Source organism: Rana temporaria, chromosome 4 (assembly GCF_905171775.1).
Source record: "Rana temporaria chromosome 4, aRanTem1.1, whole genome shotgun sequence".
NCBI classification, from domain to species: Eukaryota; Metazoa; Chordata; class Amphibia; order Anura; family Ranidae; genus Rana; species Rana temporaria.
The window spans coordinates 205,645,060-205,668,353 of NC_053492.1; the positions used below are offsets into that span (position 1 = coordinate 205,645,060).

Genomic DNA, 23,294 nt, shown 5'->3' on the forward strand with positions numbered 1-23,294 from the left:
TTTTTGGAGGGTGGTATGGTAGCAGGTGACAGGCTTTCAGTAGGCACTACTGAAGGTGCTAAAAATTTGGGTGCATGGCCAGGAGGTGGTAAACCTGTGATTCTATCACCTTTTTTTACTGCCCCGGCCACTCGTGCCCAAAAGGCTGCTGAATCACTGTTGGAGAATGAGTAAATTGAGCTGGATTACAAACTTCCAAAATGGGAAGTAATTATGGCTCTTTCATTGTAATCCTAATAAAACAAAAAAACACAGCAATACAAATGCGAATGCCAAGACTTTGAGATTAAATGTGATATAGGAAAACTTTTAACACTTGGGACATTCCTCAAAAATAAACAAAAAGCTTAAATACAAAAACTTTATTACAACGTTTTACAAAATGATTTCAAAAACACGAACACTGTATATCTAATTCATAGGACTACCCAGATACATTGTTAAAAAGTTAAAGAAAAAAGAAAGTTCTTTAACCACTTGCTGACCAGCCGCCGTCATTATACGCAGTGCCGTATCTCAAAAAAAGGCCCGGTCATTGAGCAGCCAATTCTTCCGGGGCTGAAGTGGTTAAACTTTCTAACAATTTATATGCGATTTTGAAATAATTTTGTATAATAACGTGCATCAAATTTTTTGAGTTATTTTTGGGGAATGTCCCAAAAAATTCCCTATATCATTCTGGATTACAAAATGAATACATTCATTTTGCTGTGATCTTTGAGGATAAAAGGTCTTTGAAACAAAGGTTTCACTGTCTGCTCTTATATATGTATAAATTGTGTTTAGTGGGTGGCGGCCATCCCCCCCACCAGATCACTCCGATCAGCACTCTCCGCCATTGGCTGAGAGCGCTGATCGAGAGTCGGTGGGCTGCTAGTTTTTCAGTATGCACATCCAACAGAGGGACATACACACGCGCTAAATGTTGGCTCGTTTTTTTTTTAACCAGTCGTTACCTCCCGACACTCGGCATGTGTGTACAGGGCTTTAGTCTTGCTTCACACTGGTGCAGCTTTGAAATCATGCTACTTCCACGCGATTTCAAAGCTTCAGATCAGTGTGATGTGCACCGCCGATTTCATTGTGGCTTGCAACTTCATTTAACAGAAGTCTTTGCAAATTGCAAATGAAATCAGAAAAAAAGTAGTGTATGAACTTTTTTCATAATCTGTGCGACATAATGCGATATAAACGTTTCCATTGCCGACAAGTGAGTAAGTTCCAAATTGCATGACAAATCGCACCGGTGTTAATGAGGGCTCACTATCAAGGTTGTGTGGTTCTATACATCTCATTTATAAATGGTATGTAAATTGTAGGAGCAGTGCTGAGTAAACATTGCAGTGTCTGTCGGATAGTGGATAGCAGTATCTGTTTTGCATTTTAAATAGCCCCCTAAGTAGGTCAACTATTTCTATGTGCCAAAAACATGCCTCCACATGATATATTTATATTGTTCTATTGTATATTGTATATATTTACTGTGTAGTCTAATGCTAATACCTGGATAATGTTGCTATTTGAGCTCTTGGAGTCCGCGCTTACAAAGACACTGAAGAATGGTGTCGCCCGGTACGTCCCTGAGACAGTCTTTAGCACAGCCATAAAGTTATCCCCTCTCCAGGTACCTGAGATATTCCATCCACCAACCTTAAGAGAAACATTGTTTATTGTTACCAACACAATTATGACAAAGCTACTACAATGGTCTACAGAAGTACTGGAGTGCAAAACAAGGAATTTGGGGTATTGGGATACAATGCAAAAACAAGTTGGGTAACACTGTCAATAATAGCCGCTAAAGCTATATAATATATTCCAAGAATATTTAAATTTATGCAAAGCCAATTCTTTTTTTGTTAGCTTTAGATAGAACAGGGAACGGTAAAGACCTAGTCAGGTTTTTTTTTCTTTTATCTTTGTGTCCAGTCAGGGAGATTTAAAGGGGTTGTAAAGTCAGTGATTAAATTACTGCCAGACTCTTTGTTATAACAAGCTATGTTGCACAGTGTACATGTTTTTTTTAATTATGCAACTAAATACCTTATTTCAGAGCTCTGTGCAGTCATGTGACATCTCGCTGCTCTCCTTCCCTAATCTGAGGACTACAGTGGGAGGTACTGAGATTCCCCTCTGACATCAGCCAGGAAGTCACGTGACCACACAACGGCAATGTGAAATAAGGTATTTAGCTGCAGAACTAAAAAAAACACACACTGTGTAATATAACTTGTTATAACAGAGGGTTTGGCAGTAAATGTAATCACTAACATTACTGCCACACGAAATAGCGGCAGGAGGAGAGGGGGAGAGACTCACAGCATAGAGCAGTATGATGGAGGCACGTAAACTGACCACAGTATTATGGATCAGCAACTGTTATTACCGTGGTCAGTTCACATAACAGGACACAGGAACAGGCATGATCAATCAGGTATTTTACAGCATAGAAAGGGACAAATAACACTGCTCAAGGACTATTCTGTTTAACATGCTTGTCTAGGGTTACAACCACTTTAACTTCACTTCCTGTCTTAGCGATGCAGCAGGAAGTTACCCAGATAGCAAGAATTACTTGCCACAAATTCGTGGCATTGTTGAATTGCTATGCCGCATACACACGATCAGTTCGCCTGATGAAAACGGTCTGATGGACCGGTTTCATCAGACGAACCGATCGTGTGTGGGCCCCATCAGTTTTTTTCCCATCGGTGAAAAAACTTAGAACCTGTTTTAAAATTATCTGATAGTTAAAAAACCAATAGAAAAAAAAGATCGTCTGTGGGGAAATCCATTGGTTAGCGCATGCTCAGAATCAAGTCAACGCATGCTCGATGCATGCTTGGAAAGCATTGAACTTCATTTTTCTCAGCACGTCGTTGTGTTTTACGTCACCGCGTTCTGACACGATCGTTTTTTTTAACTGATGGTGTGTAGGCAAGACTGATGAAAGTCAGCTTCATCGGATATCTGATGAAAAAATCCATCAGACCGTTTTCATCGGATGAACCGATCGTGTGTACAGGGCATAATGCTGCACATTTTCATTGGCAAATTGTACACTTGCAGATCACTTGAAGCACACGTTCTAGTTGACACTTTCCAATTTGAAGAAAATTTGTGTGACAAGTCTCTAGCAAGAGCAAAGTTGCAAGAGATCTGCAAGTCTACAGCATGAAAATTGTAATTTCCAAACTAATTTTCAATCTTTTTAAATATGAAACTTACTAAAATAATACTTGGTGATCCTGTCAATGTACTTCCTGTTATAGGGTGACAGGGTCCTGTCTCAGTCTCCCAAAGTTCTCCTACATTGGCTCCTGTTACATACACTCCCAATGGATTCTAGAAGCAGCTATGCTGATCTACATAGCCCAGACATAATTTATTGCTTTCACTATTAGGAAATCCACCATTAGAATTCATGTGCAGAAGTTGCTGGAATCTATGTATGTAGACAGTGACAAGCTGCTAGAGGATAGCAGTGGTTATACATGTAAGCAGGTTGATGTTGAGCTAGTTAGTTGCTGCCCCAGACGGGAAGGTGAGGGTTAAAGTTTTTCCTGGTTCTTTTGTTTAGTGGGTTTTCTTGGGTCCGACCCAATGATCCTGTGTTATAAGAGAGGGACAGTGGTTCCAGAGCAGAAAGCCCAAATGGGAGAGAGCCCAAAAAACTGCACTAATGAGGAGCGAGAGAATTTTACTAACTTCTGCAACTGCTGTAATGTAGGAGGTCACCAGGACCTGGCGTATGTCCTCAAAGACAAAAGCCACTGGGGAATGCCACTGATGGATTCCCTTATTATACAAGGACTCTACCTTTGCAGGCATGCTGCTGTTGGATTTTGTGATGTTTTTGCCCTTTTTCCAGTAAAGCTGGAGTCTTTACCTGGTGTGAAGTTACTCAAGGGGTGTAATGCAAGTAGCTGGCACAATCTACAGCTCAGGTCACTAAAACACTTTGGGGTATGAAGATATCAGTACTAAAAGTTATTGCAGTGTGAAGATACAGTGGTTACCAAGGGTAAGGAAGGTATACCAAGCAGCCTGTCATGAATAATATGCTTGTGACAGGTGGGACAGCCTTTTGCAGCGAGGAAGTTGTTGTCAGCACTCTCTTCATGAGCACTCGGTCTCCCATAGCAATGGGAGCAGACTTGCGTAGCAGAGGTTCTCAACCTGTACGCAGGTATGGAAAAGAAAGATATAAGTGAAGTGCACGCATGGAGTTCATGCTAGGTGCATGGCGGGACCCCACACTGTTACTGGGATTAAAATAGCGGTAATACGTTGGATGGGTGGAAGTGGACAAGTCTCAGTGTGTCTCTCCTAAATGCAAGTTAGAGTGAAGGTGTACATTGTCAACAGGACCCGAGAGTTTACTGGATAGCAGTTATGGTGCAAGTGTATTTGATGTATGTTCATCTCTGAGAGTAGAGGTCCTACAGAAGCAGCCTCAGCCTTGTTCCAGGACATTGATGAAAATGGCACAGAGGAAGAGGTGATCCTGTTGCAGATGCCTTGCATAGGCCAGAAGAACCTACCCCGGGTAAACCTCTCATGTGACCCTTGCTTTGCGCCCAACGAGGAGGGAAATATGGAAGACATGACAACCACCCCAGCACCCTACCCTTACGTGGTACAATTATTTAGTTTCTTGCTAACTAAATATCACTCAGTTAGGATTTCAGTCTATTTTAACAAGAGGTTGTTAGCATTTTCACCTTCTTTATCAGGTCAGTGAGGGGTTTTTCTTTCATCTCCTCAATTTTCAGTTCTTTGAGGCAAGACAGGTAAAACCGCTGTGTCTTCATCTCTGCCTCACTGCTAGAGTTAAATGTAACATTCTCTGCAACATATAACATTTTATTTCAGTAACAGTTAAAATGATAAAATAAACATTTGTATACCTATGGCAAAACCCCCACCCATCTGCACATACCCAACACAACCACACACAGTTTTATTTAAGACCAGGCCATTTCAACTGCTGATACCTCGAATCATAGAAATCTCAAAAGATTGTGCAAATGTGCATTTCTAGACATTGACTGCTGGATTCACGTAGGGCGGCATATTTTTGAGCTGGCGTGGCGTATCGTATTTACGCTACGCCGCCTTAAGTCAGAGAGGCAAGTGCTGTATTCACAAAGCACTTGCCTCCTAAGTTACGGCAGCGTAGCGTAAATGGGCCGGCGTAAGCGCGCCTAATTCAAATTGCGAAGAGGTGGGCGTGTTTTATGTAAATAAACCATAACCTGACGTGATTGACGTTTTTAACGAACAGCGCATGCTCCGTCCGTGGACATATCCCAGTGTGCATTGCTCCAAAGTACGCCGCAAGGACGTATTGGTTTCGACGTGAACGTAAATTACGTCCAGCCCCATTCACGGACGACTTACGCAAACAACGTAACATTTTCAAAATTCGACGCGGGAACGACGTCCATACTTAACATTGGCTAGGCCAGCTATTTGTTCGACTAACTTTACGCCTGAAAACGCCTTACGTTCGTGAATAAGCGTATCTCGCTGATTTACGCCTTCTAGGCGTAAATCATCGTTCACGCCCCTAGCGGCCGGCGGAACTAGACAGCTAAGATACGACGGCGCAGGCAGTCGTATCTTAGCTACATTTAAGTGTATCTCAATTTGAGAATACACTTAAATGTACGATGGCTTAGATTCAGAGTTACGCCGGCGTATCTACTGATACGCTGGCGTAACTCTTTGTGAATCTAGCTATAAGAGCCGGTTCACACAGGGGCGACCTGGGATCCGACTTGAAGTTGCCCCATGTCGTCCCAAGTTGCGTGGTTGAGAAAATCAATGGAAGTGAATGGAGCCGTCTTAATGTACGACTTCAGAAAAGGTTCCTGTACTACTTCAATCCGACTTGTAGGCAACTTGTACCCATTGATTTCAATGGAAGTTGCCTCAGAAGTCTGATCACTGTCTTAACTGAAGCAACAATACAGGAAGATAACATACATTTCTCAGGCAAACCCCTCCCTCCTACAAAGCTGATTGTTGTTTGATTGGCCACTGGAAAGCCTCCTGTCCTGGAGGGGACTTGAAGTTGCCTTGTAAGTTGCCTGATGATTCATACTCAAGTCGTGTCCAAGTTGCCTCCCAAAGTTGTGCTGTAAGTCGTGTTGCCCCAGTGTGAACCGGCTCTTAATGTTGCTTAACTTATTTTACTTGATTACTATTATTTTATCACCTTTCCGCTTCCTTCCCCCTCACTTTCTTTCCACCATTATCTTTCTTACCAAGTATATGTTTTAACACCGCTTGGTTTTGATCCCAGATGCTGTTGAAGGTGTTCCATCTTGACCGGCCATCAGGTAGAGGGTTCCTCTTCATCCACCCTCCACAAGCATACTGGTAGAAATCCTGACATGGTTCTATGTCTCTGTCCAGGGAATCGAGTATACGGCCAGCTACAGAAACACAGGCCTCTGAGAGACACAAGGAGCGAGTCTTGTCTAGGTGTAAGAAGATACAAAACAAAGGGATCAGACCTCCTGCACCCTAAACCTCCCTATTTGTCAATTACAATGCCTATAACATGAATTCCTCTTGCACACAGATAATAATTTTCTGATATTTATGCATAAGATCTTGCTTGTGGCTCTGAATGCATCGCTACATTATAAATCTTTATGTACCTGTATGCATTGTTCCGTAAATAACAATGCTCCTGTGTTCAGATCCGTAAAAAAAAAGGATACATGTCTACAAATGTGTTTTTTGCTCATGTACAAGGTGAATCGTATATATGTAAAGTCTAAACAAAAAGGAAGTGATTACATTGACACACTATTGCTATCTCTCCTATAATAATTAATTCTTCTTAAAAAAGAAAAAAGCAGCTTTATACAATTTTTTCCCTTTTTCAGCAATCACGTGACTGCATGGACTCTCAGCCCATCTTTCTTCAGAAAGCAGAGCCGTGGCTACATTCAGCGGCATGCTTCCTGTCTGCTGCTGGTGTTGACAGCAAGGCTCTCACTAGGAGCTGCTCCCAAATAAAGCCAAGTACAATAAGACAGGGGGGAGAGCGTGTCATCCAGGCTGGCTATGGGAGTAGAGGCGCACTGTGCGTCCGTGCAGCATCCTGTAGCTCTGATTAGAAGCTGAGAGATGCAAACTGACCACACCACAGTGTTGCCAACCTACCAGATTGAAATTTACTGGCACGACACCCGAAATTTACTGGCGCAGCCACGTTTTTACTGGCATTTCACAAAAGTTACTAAATTAAATTTATAGGTGCAAATTTCAGTATTTAGGCTACAAACAAGTATGCCCTGCAAATAGCAATGTGATTTAAGGTAGATATTAAGGTAAAAAAACATATTCTTGTTATTTTCGATATAATAAGGGCAAATTATTTCGTCACAACACCCCCTGCCTCCATCCCCCTCTGCCACCAACACCCCCTGCCTTCACCCCCCTCTGCGGTGCCACAATCTCCCTCTGCGGTGCCACAATCTCCCCCTGCCTCCAATCTCCCGCTGCCTCCAATCTCCCTCTGCCTCCAATCTCCCCCAGGTCCCCTGCCTCCAATCACTCCCTGTCTCAATAGTCCCCTGCCTCCATCCCCCTCTGCGGTGCCACCAACAACCCCTGTCTCCATCCCCCACCCTTTAAAACTGTGTGATACAATTCTGGAGGATGCTCTGGGATTCTCATGAGAATAAGCATATTTTATAATCTAAATAAGTAATGAATGGTGTTGCGCTGTTAAAAGTGTACACAGTGGAATCAGGGGATTAATTCCAAGCAACAGAAAATAAATTAAGTTGATAAAACGAGCGACGCACAATAAAAAGTGCAAAGAAGTGACTCAATCCTCAGAAACTCCCCACGAGTGATATATATAATATGAAAATTTCCGTATCATAAAATAGATAAATAACATAAGTGCTCATGATGGGCAAATCAACAGTGCCATAGCTAGTGAAAAAAAGCAAAGAATATCGGGGAAAATATAAAAAGATGCAAAAAGTCTATAGAAAGTCCCAGAGCTGTTTTGATGAACAGTATAGAGAAGTGCTGGAAATGTTTAATATGCAGATATATCAAATATGCGACAGGTGTCTCTTAATTCCATGCAGTGACACCTCTGTGTGAGATGGCCTCTCATCTTACTGCTGTAAGGTAACAGCATAAACTTTCCCAGTTGTCTCTATGAATTCTCCTATGTCGATATGATTCCTCCTATCGATATGGTTCCCCCCTTGACTGCGCAGGGGCCATCCAAGCCGACGGAAATCACCAAACCTGATCAGCTGTAGCAACAGGTACAGGATGATGTGGAATTCACTGTAAGTGGCCAGTCATACTCACGTCCTCGCTTTGCTCGGACGCCTCGCTGCGCTCGCTCGGCCTCCTGGCTCTTTTTTTAACATCCTCCAAGTCCACAGGGATGGTAAGGAATGAGCCTGGATGCCGTGCATGCGCCGTGTTTAGCTGATCATGTTCGGAGATTTCCGTGGGCTTCATCTGCGCCTGCGCAGTCAAGCAGGGAACCATATCGATAGGGGAACTAGCTCGAGAAGACACTGGCTGTTGGCTCTCAGGTGTATACAATCCCCACTGCCTCTAGGGGTCCTCCTCTCCTTAGCTTCTTAGCTCAGTAATTGACACTCTGTACTAGGTGGTAGTTTCTCCTCAATTGTCTGGTATTTCTCCCAAGTTTATTCAAGAAGCGTGTAGAGGAAGGAAGGGGATGCCTAAATAGTGTGATATCACATTAAATATGAAGAATATGAATATGAAGAAACCACGTGACTTCATCAGGGGACACCTGTCCCATTCTTTATATATCAGCACTAATAAAATGTTGCAGCACTCCTCTATCTTGTCCACCAGAACAGCTCTGGGACTTTCTATAGACTTTTTGCATCTTTTTACATTTTCACAGATAGACTTTGCTTTTTTTCACTAGCTATGGCACTGTTGTAATGCCCAAAATGAGCACATATGCAGAGATTGTCATAGTATATATATAACTTGTGGGGAGTTTCTAAGGATTGAGTCACTTTGCACTTTTTATAGTGTGTCGCTCATTTCATCAACTTCATTTATTTTACATTGTTTGGAAAATATCCCCTGATTCCACTGTGTACACTTACACTTAACAGCGCAACACCATTCATTACCTATTTACACATCACTGGTCATTGGATTTACCTATCGGTGTTTGCAGCAGTTATTTCACTTCATCACCATTTTAGTGATAGCGCAGGAGTACTCTTCTATTATATTTTATAATCTGTCACTTTAAGAACTGGCAACATAATCCACCAACCACATTTAAAATTTAAAATGCCTGAATATACCCTCCTCATTTCATGGTGCAGGTGCACAACAATATAATTTCCATAGACATACTTAGGTAAATTGGTACATTTACTAAAAATTTGTACTTTCCTTCTGCCTTTGAGCTTTTAGAATTGATAAAAGAACAACATTTGGGAATGGTAAAATTATGAATCTGACGCACCTGAGACTTGCTGAACTCCTAAAGCAATAAGACATCCAAGGAGCAGCAATCCTAGAACAGCACTAAGGACTCCTAGAAAAACTTCTGGCTGAGATCTACCACCAAGTGAGCCAAGCATATGTCCTCTTCCTTTCCGAAATCCAATCTATACAAAATAAACACATGATAAGAAAAGAAGGGTAAAGAAAGATAGTAACAATAGCTGAACATGGAATGCTTTATTTAATGAGACAAAGTAACATAGGGCAACCTTCATTGGTTTGTGACTATACTTAATTAATGTTTATACCTGGTTGACTCATGTGCTCATTGGGTGGCCTTAATAATCTATAGGGTTGATGTATGAAATGTTTTCTACAGGAAAAAATCCTAAACTGCCAAAATGAAACACTGATTCCTATTTTTGAGGAGGTGTGCCAGCATCAATCTGACCACAGGAGTTCAGGGAATGCCCCAAGTATGCACAGCATCCTGTGACTCCCATTTAGAAAACAGAGACACAAACTGACCATGCTAGGACTGATCTGCTTCCGTCCTTAGCGTGGCCAGATTGAAAGAGAAAATAAGGGGATCAGCAGGTATTTATCAGCTAAGGAAGAAATGAAAATACAACAGCATATAGTTACAAATAAGTATTTTTTGGTTTCAATGGTGTTTATTAAAGAATTTCCAAGTGTACAAGATCATACTTTACATTTACAAAGTGTGTTTAACAAAATGACAGTGATCCCGCAGGAGCAGCATACTGCGGCCCAAGTGGCAAAAACAAACATTATTGTTACGGAACCATGAACCAGACGTACAACAAGAGATAAGTGAAAATAAGAAGGCTTTATTGAAAATCAAGCTGTAAAGCAAAAGTCCAACGGATGGTGAAACCAGAGGTCAGGAACCAGAAGGGTAGTCAGACGAAGCCAGGATCAGGAACCAGCAGAGAAGTCAGACGAAGCCAGGATCAGGAACCAGCAGGGAAGTCAGACGAGACCAGGATCAGGAACCAGCAGAGAAGTCAGACGAAGCCAGGATCAGAACCAGAAGCAGCAGCAGTCTTAGAAGCATGTGCACACAGGAGGACCAAGCAAGGAACTGAAGTCACAGACCTCCTATATATGTGAGCCAGGTATCCAGCTCCTCCCAGTGGGAAGGAGGAGCCGCAGGGTGGGAGGCTACAAGAGACCTAGAAACCAAGATGGCCGCCAGCACATGTCAAACGAAGGAGACAGGAGAGAGGTAAGACCATGACAGTACCTCCCCCTCAAGGGCCCCTCCTCCGCGGTGCAAAAAACGGTTTCTGAGGGAAGCGTGCGTGGAAGGCTCGGAGCAAGGCAGGAGCATGGACATCTGCGGAGGGAACCCAGGAATGCTCCTCAGGACCATAACCACGCCAGTGGACTAAAAACTGCACCCGACCGCGGACCAGGCGTGAGTCCAGGATATTGCTCACCTCATACTCCTCGTGATTGCCCACTTGGACCGGACGAGGCCGAGGAACCGAGGAAGTGAAGCGATTGCACACCAGTGGCTTCAACAGGGAGACATGAAACACGTTGGAGATCCGCATGCCAGGTGGAAGCGCAAGGGCATAGGCTACCGGGTTTACCCTGCGAAGCACTCGGAAGGGACCAACAAAGCGAGGAGCCAGCTTGGGAGTGGGCACTCGAAGGTTGAGGTTGCGGGTGGACAACCATACACGGTCTCCGACCTGGTAGGAAGGAGCAGGCGCTCGTCTGCGATCAGCCTGGAGTTTCTGGCGCTGCGCAGAGACCTCAAGGGACCTCTGGATCTGTACCCAAGAAGCACGTAGAGCAGAAAGGTGATCCTCCACAGCCGGAATATCCTGGGGAGGGAATGCCTCCGGTAACACGGCAGGTTGGAACCCATAATTGGCCATGAAGGGAGACGTCCCAGAGGAAGAGTTCACAGCCGTGTTCCTGGCAAACTCAGCCCAAGGCAGGAGGTCAACCCAATTGTCCTGGTGATCGGAGACATAGCAACGAAGGAATTGCTCCAAGGCCTGATTGGATCGTTCTGCGGCCCCATTGGACTGAGGGTGGTAGGCCGAGGAGAAGGAGAGATGAATCCCCAACTGGGAGCAAAAGGCGCGCCAGAACCTGGACACAAACTGACTCCCCCGATCCGACACTATCTCTTTGGGCAAACCGTGCAACCGGAAGACCTCCCGGGCAAAAATCATGGCCAACTCTTGTGCAGAGGGTAACTTCTTGAGAGGAACACAGTGGCACATTTTGGAAAACCGATCCACAATCGTGAGAATGACCGTATGGCCTCGGGATGCAGGGAGGTCCACAATGAAATCCATCCCCAGGTGTGACCATGGGCGCTCCCCGGTGGCTATGGGTTGCAGCAGGCCCAACGGAAGGTGCCGAGGGGACTTACTTTGGGCACAAACGGAGCATGCCGCTACATATGCGGCGATGTCGGAACGTAGGGAAGGCCACCAGAACAGACGTGAAACAGCCCAGGACAGCTGATTCTTACCAGGATGCCCCGCGGTCTTGGAGTTATGGTAGGTTCGCAACAACCGAGTGCGCAACTCCTCAGGCACAAAACATCTGCCGTTGGGTGTCCCAGAGGGAGCACCAGACTGAGCCGCCAAAATCTGCACACCAAGGGGAGAGGTCAGGCTGGTGCGAATGGCGGCCAGGATCTGATTCGGAGGTATGACCGAAGTCGGTATAGATTCCTCCCTGGACAGCTCGGAGTACTGCCGTGATAAGGCATCCGCCCTGATGTTCTTGGAACCAGGTAGGTAGGAGACCACGTAATTAAAACGTGACAAGAACAGAGCCCATCTGGCCTGACGTGGTGTCAATCTCTTGGCCTCAGAAAGGTAGGTCAGATTCTTGTGGTCCGTCAGGATGAGAACCGGAACCACCGAGCCCTCGAGCAAGTGCCTCCACTCTTTGAGAGCCTGCACTATGGCCAATAACTCCCTGTCACCAATCTGATAGTTGCACTCCGCGGGTGACAGTTTCCGGGAGTAAAACCCACAAGGAAGCAGCGGACCCTCTGGTGTCCTACGCTGAGACAGAAGGGCGCCTACTCCCGTCTCGGACGCGTCCACCTCGAGGACAAAGGGCAACCCAGGGTTGGGATGAGACAGAATCGGAGCTGACACAAAGGCGGATTTTAGGGCCTCAAAAGCCCGGATGGCCTCGAGCGGCCAGACCTGGGAATTACTGCCCTTCCTGGTCAGATCCGTGAGAGGCTTGGCCAGCATGGAGAAGTCCCTGATGAACTTCCGATAATAATTGGCGAAGCCCAAAAAACGCTGCAAGGAACGAAGACCACTGGGCTGAGGCCACTGTAAGACAGCCGAAACCTTCTCAGGATCCATGGAGAACCCCTCAGCGGAAATGATGTAACCTAGGAAGGTTACCTGGGATCGGTGAAATTCGCATTTCTCAAGCTTACCGAACAGCTTGTTCTCTCGTAACCGTTGCAACACTCGTTTGACATCCAGAATGTGGGCCTCCCTGGATTCAGAATATACCAAGATGTCATCCAAATAGACCACCACACACTGCTGCAACAGGTCACGGAAAACATCGTTGATGAATTCCTGAAAGACTGCGGGCGCATTGCACAACCCAAAGGGCATAACCAAGGATTCATAATGACCGGTCCTGGTGTTAAAGGCGGTCTTCCACTCATCACCCGCCTTGATCCTTACCAGGTTATATGCCGCCCTCAGGTCGAGTTTGGTAAAGACCGTGGCCCCTTTAAGGCGATCGAACAGCTCGGAAATCAAGGGTATCGGGTAAGCGTTCTTGATCGTGATGCGATTGAGACCCCTGTAATCGATACAAGGCCTCAACTCACCGCCCTTCTTTTTCACAAAGAAAAATCCAGCCCCTGCCGGGGACGAGGATTTGCGAATGTGACCACGGGACAGCGCCTCCATCACGTACTCCTCCATGGCCTCATTCTCCGCAACCGACAGTGGATAGACCTTGCCGCGAGGAGGAACGGCACCAGGTTGTAACTCAATGGCACAATCATATGGGCGGTGCGGAGGTAGGGCAACTGCGCGTACCTTATCGAATACATCCCGGTACTCCTCGTATTCAGGAGGCAACAGAGAGTCCGAGGAAGTACACAGCAACTTGACAGACCCATGGATGCACTTAGCCCCACACTGTGGTGACCATGAGAGGATCTCGGCCGATCTCCAGTCAAAAGTCGGATTATGCTTCTGGAGCCAGGGGTACCCCAAGACCACCGAGTAGTGTGGAGACGAAATAACTTGGAAGCAGACCGACTCTCTGTGAGCGGCACCAATGGCTACCCCCACTGGAAGGGTCTCATGAGTCACGTGTGACGGTTGGAGGGGTCTGCCGTCTATCGCCTCTAGAGCCAGCGGGGAACCTCGAGCCTGTAGAGGAATGGAATTGGCGGCAGCGAACTCACTATCAATGAAAAAACCACCAGCACCAGAGTCCACCAACGCCTGGGTCGTCACCGAGCCCCCGACCCAGGAGAGGACAACAGTGATCAGTGGTTTATCAACACGGGAAACCGGGGACGAGGAGACTCCACCCAAGATCTGCCCCCGACAGGATCTCAGGTGCGAGCGTTTCCCGGACGGTTCGGACATGCCAACCGAAAATGCCCATCGAGACCACAGTACATGCATCGGCCCTCGCGTCTCCGGAGTACCCTCTCCCCCTCGGACAAGCGAGCAAACCCCAGCTGCGAGGGTTCACCCCCAGACAAGTCAACACCAGGAGGCGTGGGAGGAGAGGGAGGGCACGGGTGGGACAGCAAACGTAGGCGCCAAACTGTTAGGAGGCCTCCGCAGGCTCACCTTAAAGGAAGGTCTCTCCCTGAGTCTGGTGTCAATCAAAATCAGGAAAGAAATAAGAGCCTCGAGCTCCACTGGTAGATCCTTAGCTGCAACCTCATCCTTCAAGGCATCCGAGAGACCATGAGAGAAAGCAGCGACCAGGGCCTCATTATTCCAACCTACCTCTGCTGCCAGGGTACGAAACTCAATGGCGTATTCGGCTACGGATCGTGAACCCTGTCTGACGGACATAAGGAGCTTCGCAGCAGAGGCGGCGCGAGCCGGCACATCGAATACCTTCCGAAGAGAAGCAACAAAACCGGAAAACTCGGCAACCACCGGATTGTTGTTCTCCCATAAAGGACTGGCCCAGGCCAAGGCCTTGTCCGAGAGCAGCGAGATCAAGAACCCCACCTTTGATCTCTCAGTGGGAAAGGCATGTGGCAGCAACTCGAAATAAATGCCCACTTGGTTAAGGAAACCTCGGCACTGAGTTGGCTCTCCCCCAAATCGCTGTGGAAGGGGGGCAGAACCGGACATACCCCGAAACACCGCAGGCGCAACAACAGGTGTCGAGGTAGACTCTGGCGCAACAGTCGGATCGGCCGTAGGAGCGGGCCCAGGAGCGACGACCGACCCATCGGCAACGGGAGCGAAATGAGCCGTGCGTTCAAGCAGGGTCTGCAACGCCACGGCGAACTGACTCATCAGGGACTCCAGCTGAACAAGTCTGGCAACCAGCGTGGGTAGCGAGGATGGCTCTGTACCGTCAAAATTCATGGCTTGGTCCTAATGTTACGGAACCATGAACCAGACGTACAACAAGAGATAAGTGAAAATAAGAAGGCTTTATTGAAAATCAAGCTGTAAAGCAAAAGTCCAACGGATGGTGAAACCAGAGGTCAGGAACCAGAAGGGTAGTCAGACGAAGCCAGGATCAGGAACCAGCAGAGAAGTCAGACGAAGCCAGGATCAGGAACCAGCAGGGAAGTCAGACGAGACCAGGATCAGGAACCAGCAGAGAAGTCAGACGAAGCCAGGATCAGAACCAGAAGCAGCAGCAGTCTTAGAAGCATGTGCACACAGGAGGACCAAGCAAGGAACTGAAGTCACAGACCTCCTATATATGTGAGCCAGGTATCCAGCTCCTCCCAGTGGGAAGGAGGAGCCGCAGGGTGGGAGGCTACAAGAGACCTAGAAACCAAGATGGCCGCCAGCACATGTCAAACGAAGGAGACAGGAGAGAGGTAAGACCATGACAATTATAAGGCACATCCTCAGGGCAGGCCCAGCAATAAACAAACTTGAGCGGTTCGAATTAGTGTCCTCCAGGGTCAGATATCACCCGGGACAAGCGCCGCCCCTGCAGGGGCAAATAAGTACTTTTAAGCATGGACCTATGTATATACAAAATATATTTTGGTGTAACACTTTAAGAATTCACATGTTGCGTATCTATTTAGTTGTTGCAATATGATTTTATTTTTTATTTTTTTAAACAATTGGGTAATATTTTGTGATTGTGTGTCCTACTATCAGCAGTATCTGCACACTGAAAATATGTGAAATCGTTAATGCAAATAGGGCAACAAGCTAAACAATTAAAATGGAATCATAGTACTGACATTAGAACATCAACACGTGGGATATAGCAGTTCACTTCCCCCATCTGGCTAAGCTAACTATAATTTAAATCCAAAACTTGTCCATTGGTGAGCTCATGGACCTGTCTTTGGCCCTGATCCAGGGCCATCTTTAAGGCAGGGCAAAAGGGGCAGCTGCGCTGGGAACCATCATTGTTGTGGGGCCCAAAGCAGCTGCCTCATACTTGCCAACTATCCTAGTTTAAATTCCCTTGTCCCTTGAAGTTTTAGTCCTGTGCTGTGTCCCGATATCTCAGTGGAAAGTGCTGCAACTAATGCTGCCCAGTTCTGCCCTATTGTTGTGTACAGATGACTCCCCTTCAGACCCTGTGTTTGCATGTAAATAACCATCAATCTTATGCAAATAACGGGAACTATGTAAATAGCGGCAAGAGGTGGCATTAATATGTAAATAAATGCGGCATTCATATGTATATTATGCCCCTCTGCAGTGAGGAGATGATGTGCTGTAACCTCTAGCAACCAATACGTGAGCAGTATTACTGTACAGTAATCTCTAGCAACCAATCAACAAGCAGAAATCATGTGCTGTAACCTCTAGCAACCAGTTAGTAAGTGGTAATGATATGCTGTAACCTCTGGCAACCAATCGCAATCGCTGCCTGATCCGATACAGTAAACTGATTTTAAGTCTAGCTGATATTTATTGTATGTCTCGGAGCACGTGGAGAGCGAAATTGCATGGTGGGGGCCAAGAAATGTTTTGCCCAGGGTCCAATCAATATTAAAGACGGCCCTGCCTTGATCAATTGCACAGCAACAGATTTCTTTCCACGACAACAAGGTAGAAACAAATGTATTGTCTCCTTAAGATAATACACACTGAAGAAGCAACAGATGTGCAGTCCCTTTAAGATGATCTCACTTGCAGACAGTTTACTTTATTAAGCAGACACTACCCTGTTTCCCCGAAAATAAGACCTACCCCGAAAATAAGACCTAGTGTTATTTTCCAGGAAGGCTGCAATATAAGCCCTACCCCAAAAATAAGCCCTAGTTTAAAATGCTTTTAAAATCCTATAATCTACTCTATTACAGAAGTTTATAATGTATAATGTGTGTGTTTCTGTAATATAATTGCGGGGAAGAGAGCTCAGGCGGGTCACAGAAGCGCAGAGCAGCGTTATAACAAAGGTATTTGGCACAGTTATATTACAGAAGTACACACATTGTACATTATATAATACTGTAATAGAGTGGATTATAGGATTTTACAAGCATTTTAACTCACTTCACACTGGGGAGTCCTGACGGGCAGGGAGAGAGTGGCGGAGAGAAAACATCACATTACATGGTAAGACCTACCCCGAAAATAAGCCCTACTGTGTCTTTTGTTGCCAAAATTAATATAAGACCCGGGCTTATTTTTGGGGAAACACGGTAATATAAAGCAATTATTGTATCTGGATTTATCTTCTGCATTTAGATTACAGACTTTCCTTGACTATGGAATATAGTTTTTCACACTAGCTTCTGTTGAGGTGAGCAGATAGTTGGAAGACAAAGCAGTTCAGAATTGCAGCAAAGTATGGCGATTCTTGAAGTCTGAGAGACAGTCGCTGTAGCACAGCACTTGCTTGTGAAGACCATATGGTGCTTAGATTCCAGCAGTCAGCTATCCCCAGTCTTCAGAAAAACAGATGGAATCTGCTCTACCTTCTCTGTGCAATGAGCAAACAGGATTTTTACAGGAAGAATCCATTATGGTGTCTCTCTAAAGTCTGCTGCCTTCTTCCAGAAAGTGCTCTAATGGATCTCTCCTCCTTCCAGAATGTCCTTCAAAACACTCCAACCTCTGATGTCACACATTCTCCAGGCCAGCAGCACACGTGTCTCTCTTTTCAGTAGCTATCTCATAAAAGTATGATGCCGCGTACACACGATCGGAATTCCGCTCAAGCTTGGCTTGCATACACACGGTCACACAAAAGTTCTCTGAACTTTCGACCACCAAGAACGTGGTGACGCACAACACTATGACGAGCCGAGAAAATTAAGTTCAATGCTTCCGAGCATGCGTCAAATTGTTTCCGAGCATGCGGCGGAATTTTACACGGTGGAATTGCGACAGACTATTGGATTTTCCGATAGGATTTTTTTCTGTCTGAAAATTTGAGAACCAGCTCTCAATCTTTTGTTGGCGGTAATTTCGACTGAAGTCTGATGGAGCATACACCCGGTCGGAATTTCCATTCAAAAGCAATCATCAGACTTTTGCTGTAGGAATTTCTGATCGTGTGTACGGGGCATGAGTCTCCCTGGTTCTTATCTTGGACAACAGAATGATTATGTTGTAGAGATCTGAGAGTGGGAATGGCTAAAAAGTTTAGCAAGAAACAACAGGGAAAGCTGACAACACTTAGTCCACAAAAAAGCTGTGTGTTGTCATCCCAGAATAGGTCTTAGAAACTGGGTGAATTTCTGAGAGTCTGAGAGAGCAATATCTATTTTTCTATACTTGCAAAATCTTTAAGGAGGGGATAACCATTAACATTAACAGCTTAACCATTAATATTGTCCTAGGGCACCTCTCTTCATTACTGGTTGGACAGCAGGGCTCAAGTCCTGCGGGAACGCGTGGGAACGGCGTCCCTGCACTTTTTTCACAGCAGGAACGCAGTTCCCTTTGCAGGACTAGAGCAGCCGAGCCGCCCGAGCCAATCCTTCACTAAGCGACGATGCCCAGCTCGAGTCACTGTCAGGGGCAGGCGAACCTTAGTAATCCTTTATGTTACTGGCCGCTTCCTGTATATGGATTCATCGTGTAGTGTGCGGGTATTTCGTCACTTCCTCGATGCCGCAATGTCTCCTGGGAGCTTTTGTCATTGTTCCCAGGAGACATTGCGGAGGTCTGTCGCGAGTTATCGCAGGATTTATCAAGAACTTTAAAGCGGAGTTCCGGCCACAATTTCACTTTTTAAATATAAATACCCCTGTAATACACAAGCTTAATGTATTCTAGTAAAGTTAGTCTGTAAATTAAGGTCCGTTTTGTTAGGTTTTTACAGCATTTAGACACTTTATAAAATAGAAATTGACTGGGGCCATCTTAAGTGTGGGCATCATGAAGCCAGACTGTATGACTTCCTGGATTTCAGCCTTGCAAATCTCGCACATGCTCAGTGCTGCACAAGCAGTGTCAGATCAGGTTTCAGCACCTGTGCTGTCCAAGTCACATGATTCTTTGAGACTGGGGAATGCACAGACTCCTGAAAAGTTACACCCACTACATTCCCAGGAGTCTGTGCGGTGTAGGTTAGGAAGCATTAAGCACCTAGGTGCAGGAAGTGGGAAGATTAACTATTCTGCCTAGCAACAACACTTTGAAAGCATCTAAAAAAAAAAAAAAAATTCGTAAAGGACTAATGACATTTTTTTAAAACTACTGATGTAATGTTATATTTATGGGTGGAACTCCACTTTAAGCAAGTTCTTTCTAAATCCCGCGATAACTCGCGGCAGACCTCCGCAATGTCTCCTGGGAACAGTGACAAAAGCTCCCAGGAGACATTGCGACATCGAGGAAGTGATGGAATACCCGCACACTACCCGATGAATCCATATAAAAAAAACATGCAGCCAGTAACATAAAGGATTACAAAGGTACAGTGGATTGAAAAAAAAAACATGAGGTTTAGTAATTATGCATATGAGCGTATCATTTTTTATTTTTTTGGTGGGGGAGTGGATCTTGGGTGGGAGTTCCCACACTTTTTTCCCCAGGACTTGACCCCTGTTGGACAGCATTATCTACCTTTATGTTCCTATTTCCTTGTGCCACTATTGTGAGAAATCCTCTTGCTTTTTTGCTGCTTACTGAGTGCATGTCCAGTAATTGGGCTGAATGGTCTCATTCCTCCCAGGATTAAATTATCTTCAACCAGGTTTTTTTCAGTTTAGTTTGCCACTAATCATTGTTTGTGGCAACTGGTTCTTTATTATTATTATTATTATTTAGACACTTATATAGCGCCGTCAATTTACGCAGCGCTTTACATATACATTGTACATTCACATCTGTCCCTACCCTCAAGGAGCTTACAATCTAAGGTCCCTAACTCGCATTCATATACTAGGGCCAATTTAGGCAGAAGCCAATTACCCTACCAGCATGTCTTTGGAGTGTGGGAGGAAACCAGAGTACCCGGAGGAAACCCACGCAGGCACAGGGAGAACATGCAAACTCTAGGCAGGTAGTGTCGTGGTCGGGATTCGAACCAGCAGCCCTTTTTACTGCTAGGCGAGAGTGCTAATCACTACACCACTGTGCTGCCCTACATTTTTATTCACTCCCCTCCCTTCTTTACTCCCTTCTTGCCTTCCTGCCTTCCCACCTCCCCCCTCATTTCCCTTTATTCTACTTTTTTTCCTCTCCTTTTCATTCCTTTCCTCTCTTACCTCTTCCTACTTTCCCCCATTCCCTTCATTACCCCTTTGTTTTCTACCCTCCTCCTTTTTTCCCTTTCTCGCCCAGGTACCCCTCCCTCCCTTTTTCCTCCCCCTCCGTTTCTCCCCCCCCCCCTATTTTTCCCTCTCCCATTCTTTCCCTCTCTCTTCCTTCCCTCTTATCCTCAATTCTATGCCCCCCTTCTATATCCCCCACCCTTCTTGGCCCTTCCCTTGTTCCTTTTTACCCCTCCCCCTTTTTCCCTCCTCTTTGCCTCCTTTCCTACCTTCTAGCTCCCCTTCCCCCCCCCTTTTTTTCCCCTTTTCTTTTTTTATTTCCCTCTCCCCTTTGTCCTGTTGTGGTACAATGAGAACCACTGGTTTAACTAGCTCTGCCCCAGGTGCCTTTGGGCCTCTACCCCACCCCCCTCCCAGGTGCCTTCAGGCCTCTACTATCTTTGCTGCATCTGTTTACCTGCTCTTTTGGATAAGCAACCAAAGTTCTTTTTTCCTTTTCCCTCTTGTATAATATTTTTTACCCATCATTAAATTCCTTTGATATTTTATTGTAGTGTTATAGAAGTGTCTATAATTCCTCCTGAAGAAGTGTTTTTTTTTTCAACGCAAAACATCTCAAGGACCCATCAAAAGAAGAGTAACTGCATCTTATTGGCAGTTGGAATACTATTCAGCTTGGAATAGTACTAAAAATATTTGTATTGTTTCTCTAATTGTTATACATGACGCATGATGACATGTGTCTTTGTTTTTAACTATGGATAAATAAAACTTTATATATTTTTATGATGTCGTTCTAATCTTTGGGTACCGAGACGTAGTGTTAATATATGTTAATAATATATATTTTAATTTTAATTTATTTATCCACCCAAAACTGATATGTCGATTTTGGTAGCCACTGGTGGGCTGAATTATCCTTTGGCTTCTTATTTCTTTCAGAAATTCAATTGGAAAGAGCTTTTTTTTGGAATTCAAAGGCCCTTTCCATTTTGTGCTGTTTCCTGTTTCAATATTTTTATTAAAGGTTACAAAATACCATAACAATCGTGTAGCCATTATTCAAGCACGGGTTAAAATCAAGGTTCACCTCACAGGCGGGATAGATGACAGACAGGCAAATGAAAAAGTCCTTGATAACAAATAAGTAAGTCAATATATAAGTCAGAAATGTCACTGGGTTTGATTAAGATAGGTACAAAATGTACTGTATTTGTTGGCGTAAAACACTCAGGGCCAGATTCACAGATGAAATACGCCGGCGTATCTACTGATATGCCGGCGTATTTTCACATTTCCCGCGTCATATCTTTAGTTTGAATTCTCAAACCAAGATATGACGGCATTTGGTAAGATCCGACAGGCGTACGGCTTCGTACGCCTTCGGATCTTAGGATGCAATACTTCGGCATTCGCTGGGTGGGTTGCGTCGTTTTCCACGTCGGGTATGCTAATTAGCTGTTTACGGCGATCCACGAAGCTACGCGCGCTCGTCGCATTCTCTTACGTCGGCTTTTCCTGTCGTAAAGTTACGGATGCTATTTCAATGGCTTATATTTAGACCAGCCATGTTAAAGTATGGCCGTCGTTCCCGTGTCGAATTTTGAATTTTTTTTTTGCGTAAGTCGTCCGGGAATAGGAAAGGACGTAACGCACGTCGCCGTTCAAAAAATTACGTCGGTGCAACGTCATTTCGCGCAAAGCACAAGGGGGAAATTACAAAACGGAGCATGCGCAGTACGTTTGGCGTGGGAACGCGCCTAATTTAAATGATACACGCCCCATTTGAATTAGGCGGGCTTGCGCCGGACGGATTTACGCTACGCCGCCGCAAGTTTACAGGCAAGTGCTTTGTGAATCAAGCACTTGCGCTGAAAACTTGCGGCGGTGTAATGTAAATGGGATACGTTACGCCGCCGGATTTGTACATGAATCTGGCCCTCACTTTTTTACCCTGAAAATAGAGGGTAAACTGTGCCTGCGTGTTATACGCAGGGGGCTGTGGAAAGTTTTTTTCCTGAAACTTCCCTCTTAAAGTTAGGGTGCGTGTTATACGCCTGTGCGTGTTATACGCCGATAAATACGGTAAGTATCTCAATCAGGTAAGGACAAGTCCAAAACTTGTAAAGTAATATGCTCACCAAGGCACATTAAATGAATGTAACAGTGATAGGCATCATTACAGAAGATGGCTTTTATCCATTGAAAGGCAAATAAGACATCATCAGTCAATAATAAAAAGAAGGAAAGAGAAAAAAGAGAATAATGGAGAAAAAGCCACAGCCAGTCCAAATGTCCTTTCCACTCTGACAATCATTAAGTAGATTGAAGATATCCATGGGTTTCAAACTTTCTTGAACTGTGAAGAAGTATCTCACAAAATGCTAACCATCTTTTCGTTAGTCATAAGCTTCATCAACCACCAGTTAAACCACTGGGCTCCTGCAGGCAGTTGCGATTGCTATTTTTGCCTCCAAAAACATTAAATGGATTAAGGTCTGGGGGTGTCTAAGAACCCCTTCAACTGATTCATAACTCTGGTGTTTTAACTGTACTTATCATAGTCACTGAGTATATCAGGGTATGAATTCTTGTCCAAGAATGCTTTACTTTATTACGCAACCACCATGTGTGGTACATCAAGCCCACCTGTCCACACCCACAGAAACAGAGTGGTGAACCCGGGTACATTTTTGATAGACACTCAGGTACCAAGTACCATCGAGAGAGTACCTTGTAGCTTCTATAAGTGTAGCTTCTATAAGTAACTTCTATAAGTGAGTCATTCATAATGGTTTAATAAGTTCTGATTGACCAATCCCTCAAGTTTCCCTTATCTATCTCCGTTCCCAGGTCCTTTTCCCATGCATGCATGTGGGACAATACCGCTGAGATTAACAAATTG

At 45.0% G+C, this 23,294-nt stretch overlaps 1 protein-coding gene across 2 annotated transcripts in view; it reads right to left on the reverse strand.

Moving 5' to 3' along the window:
- ECE2 (endothelin converting enzyme 2) overlaps nt 1–23,294 on the reverse strand; it is a 103,694-nt gene that overhangs the window by 38,289 nt on the left and 42,111 nt on the right. For both annotated transcript variants that reach the window (XM_040349774.1, XM_040349773.1), the window contains exons 3-6: nt 9,515–9,659; nt 6,273–6,488; nt 4,725–4,849; nt 1,504–1,650 (exon numbers count right to left, since the gene is read on the reverse strand). In XM_040349774.1, coding sequence (XP_040205708.1) covers nt 1,504–1,650; nt 4,725–4,849; nt 6,273–6,488; nt 9,515–9,659 — 633 coding nt within the window. The remainder of the gene's footprint in view (nt 1–1,503; nt 1,651–4,724; nt 4,850–6,272; nt 6,489–9,514; nt 9,660–23,294) is intronic.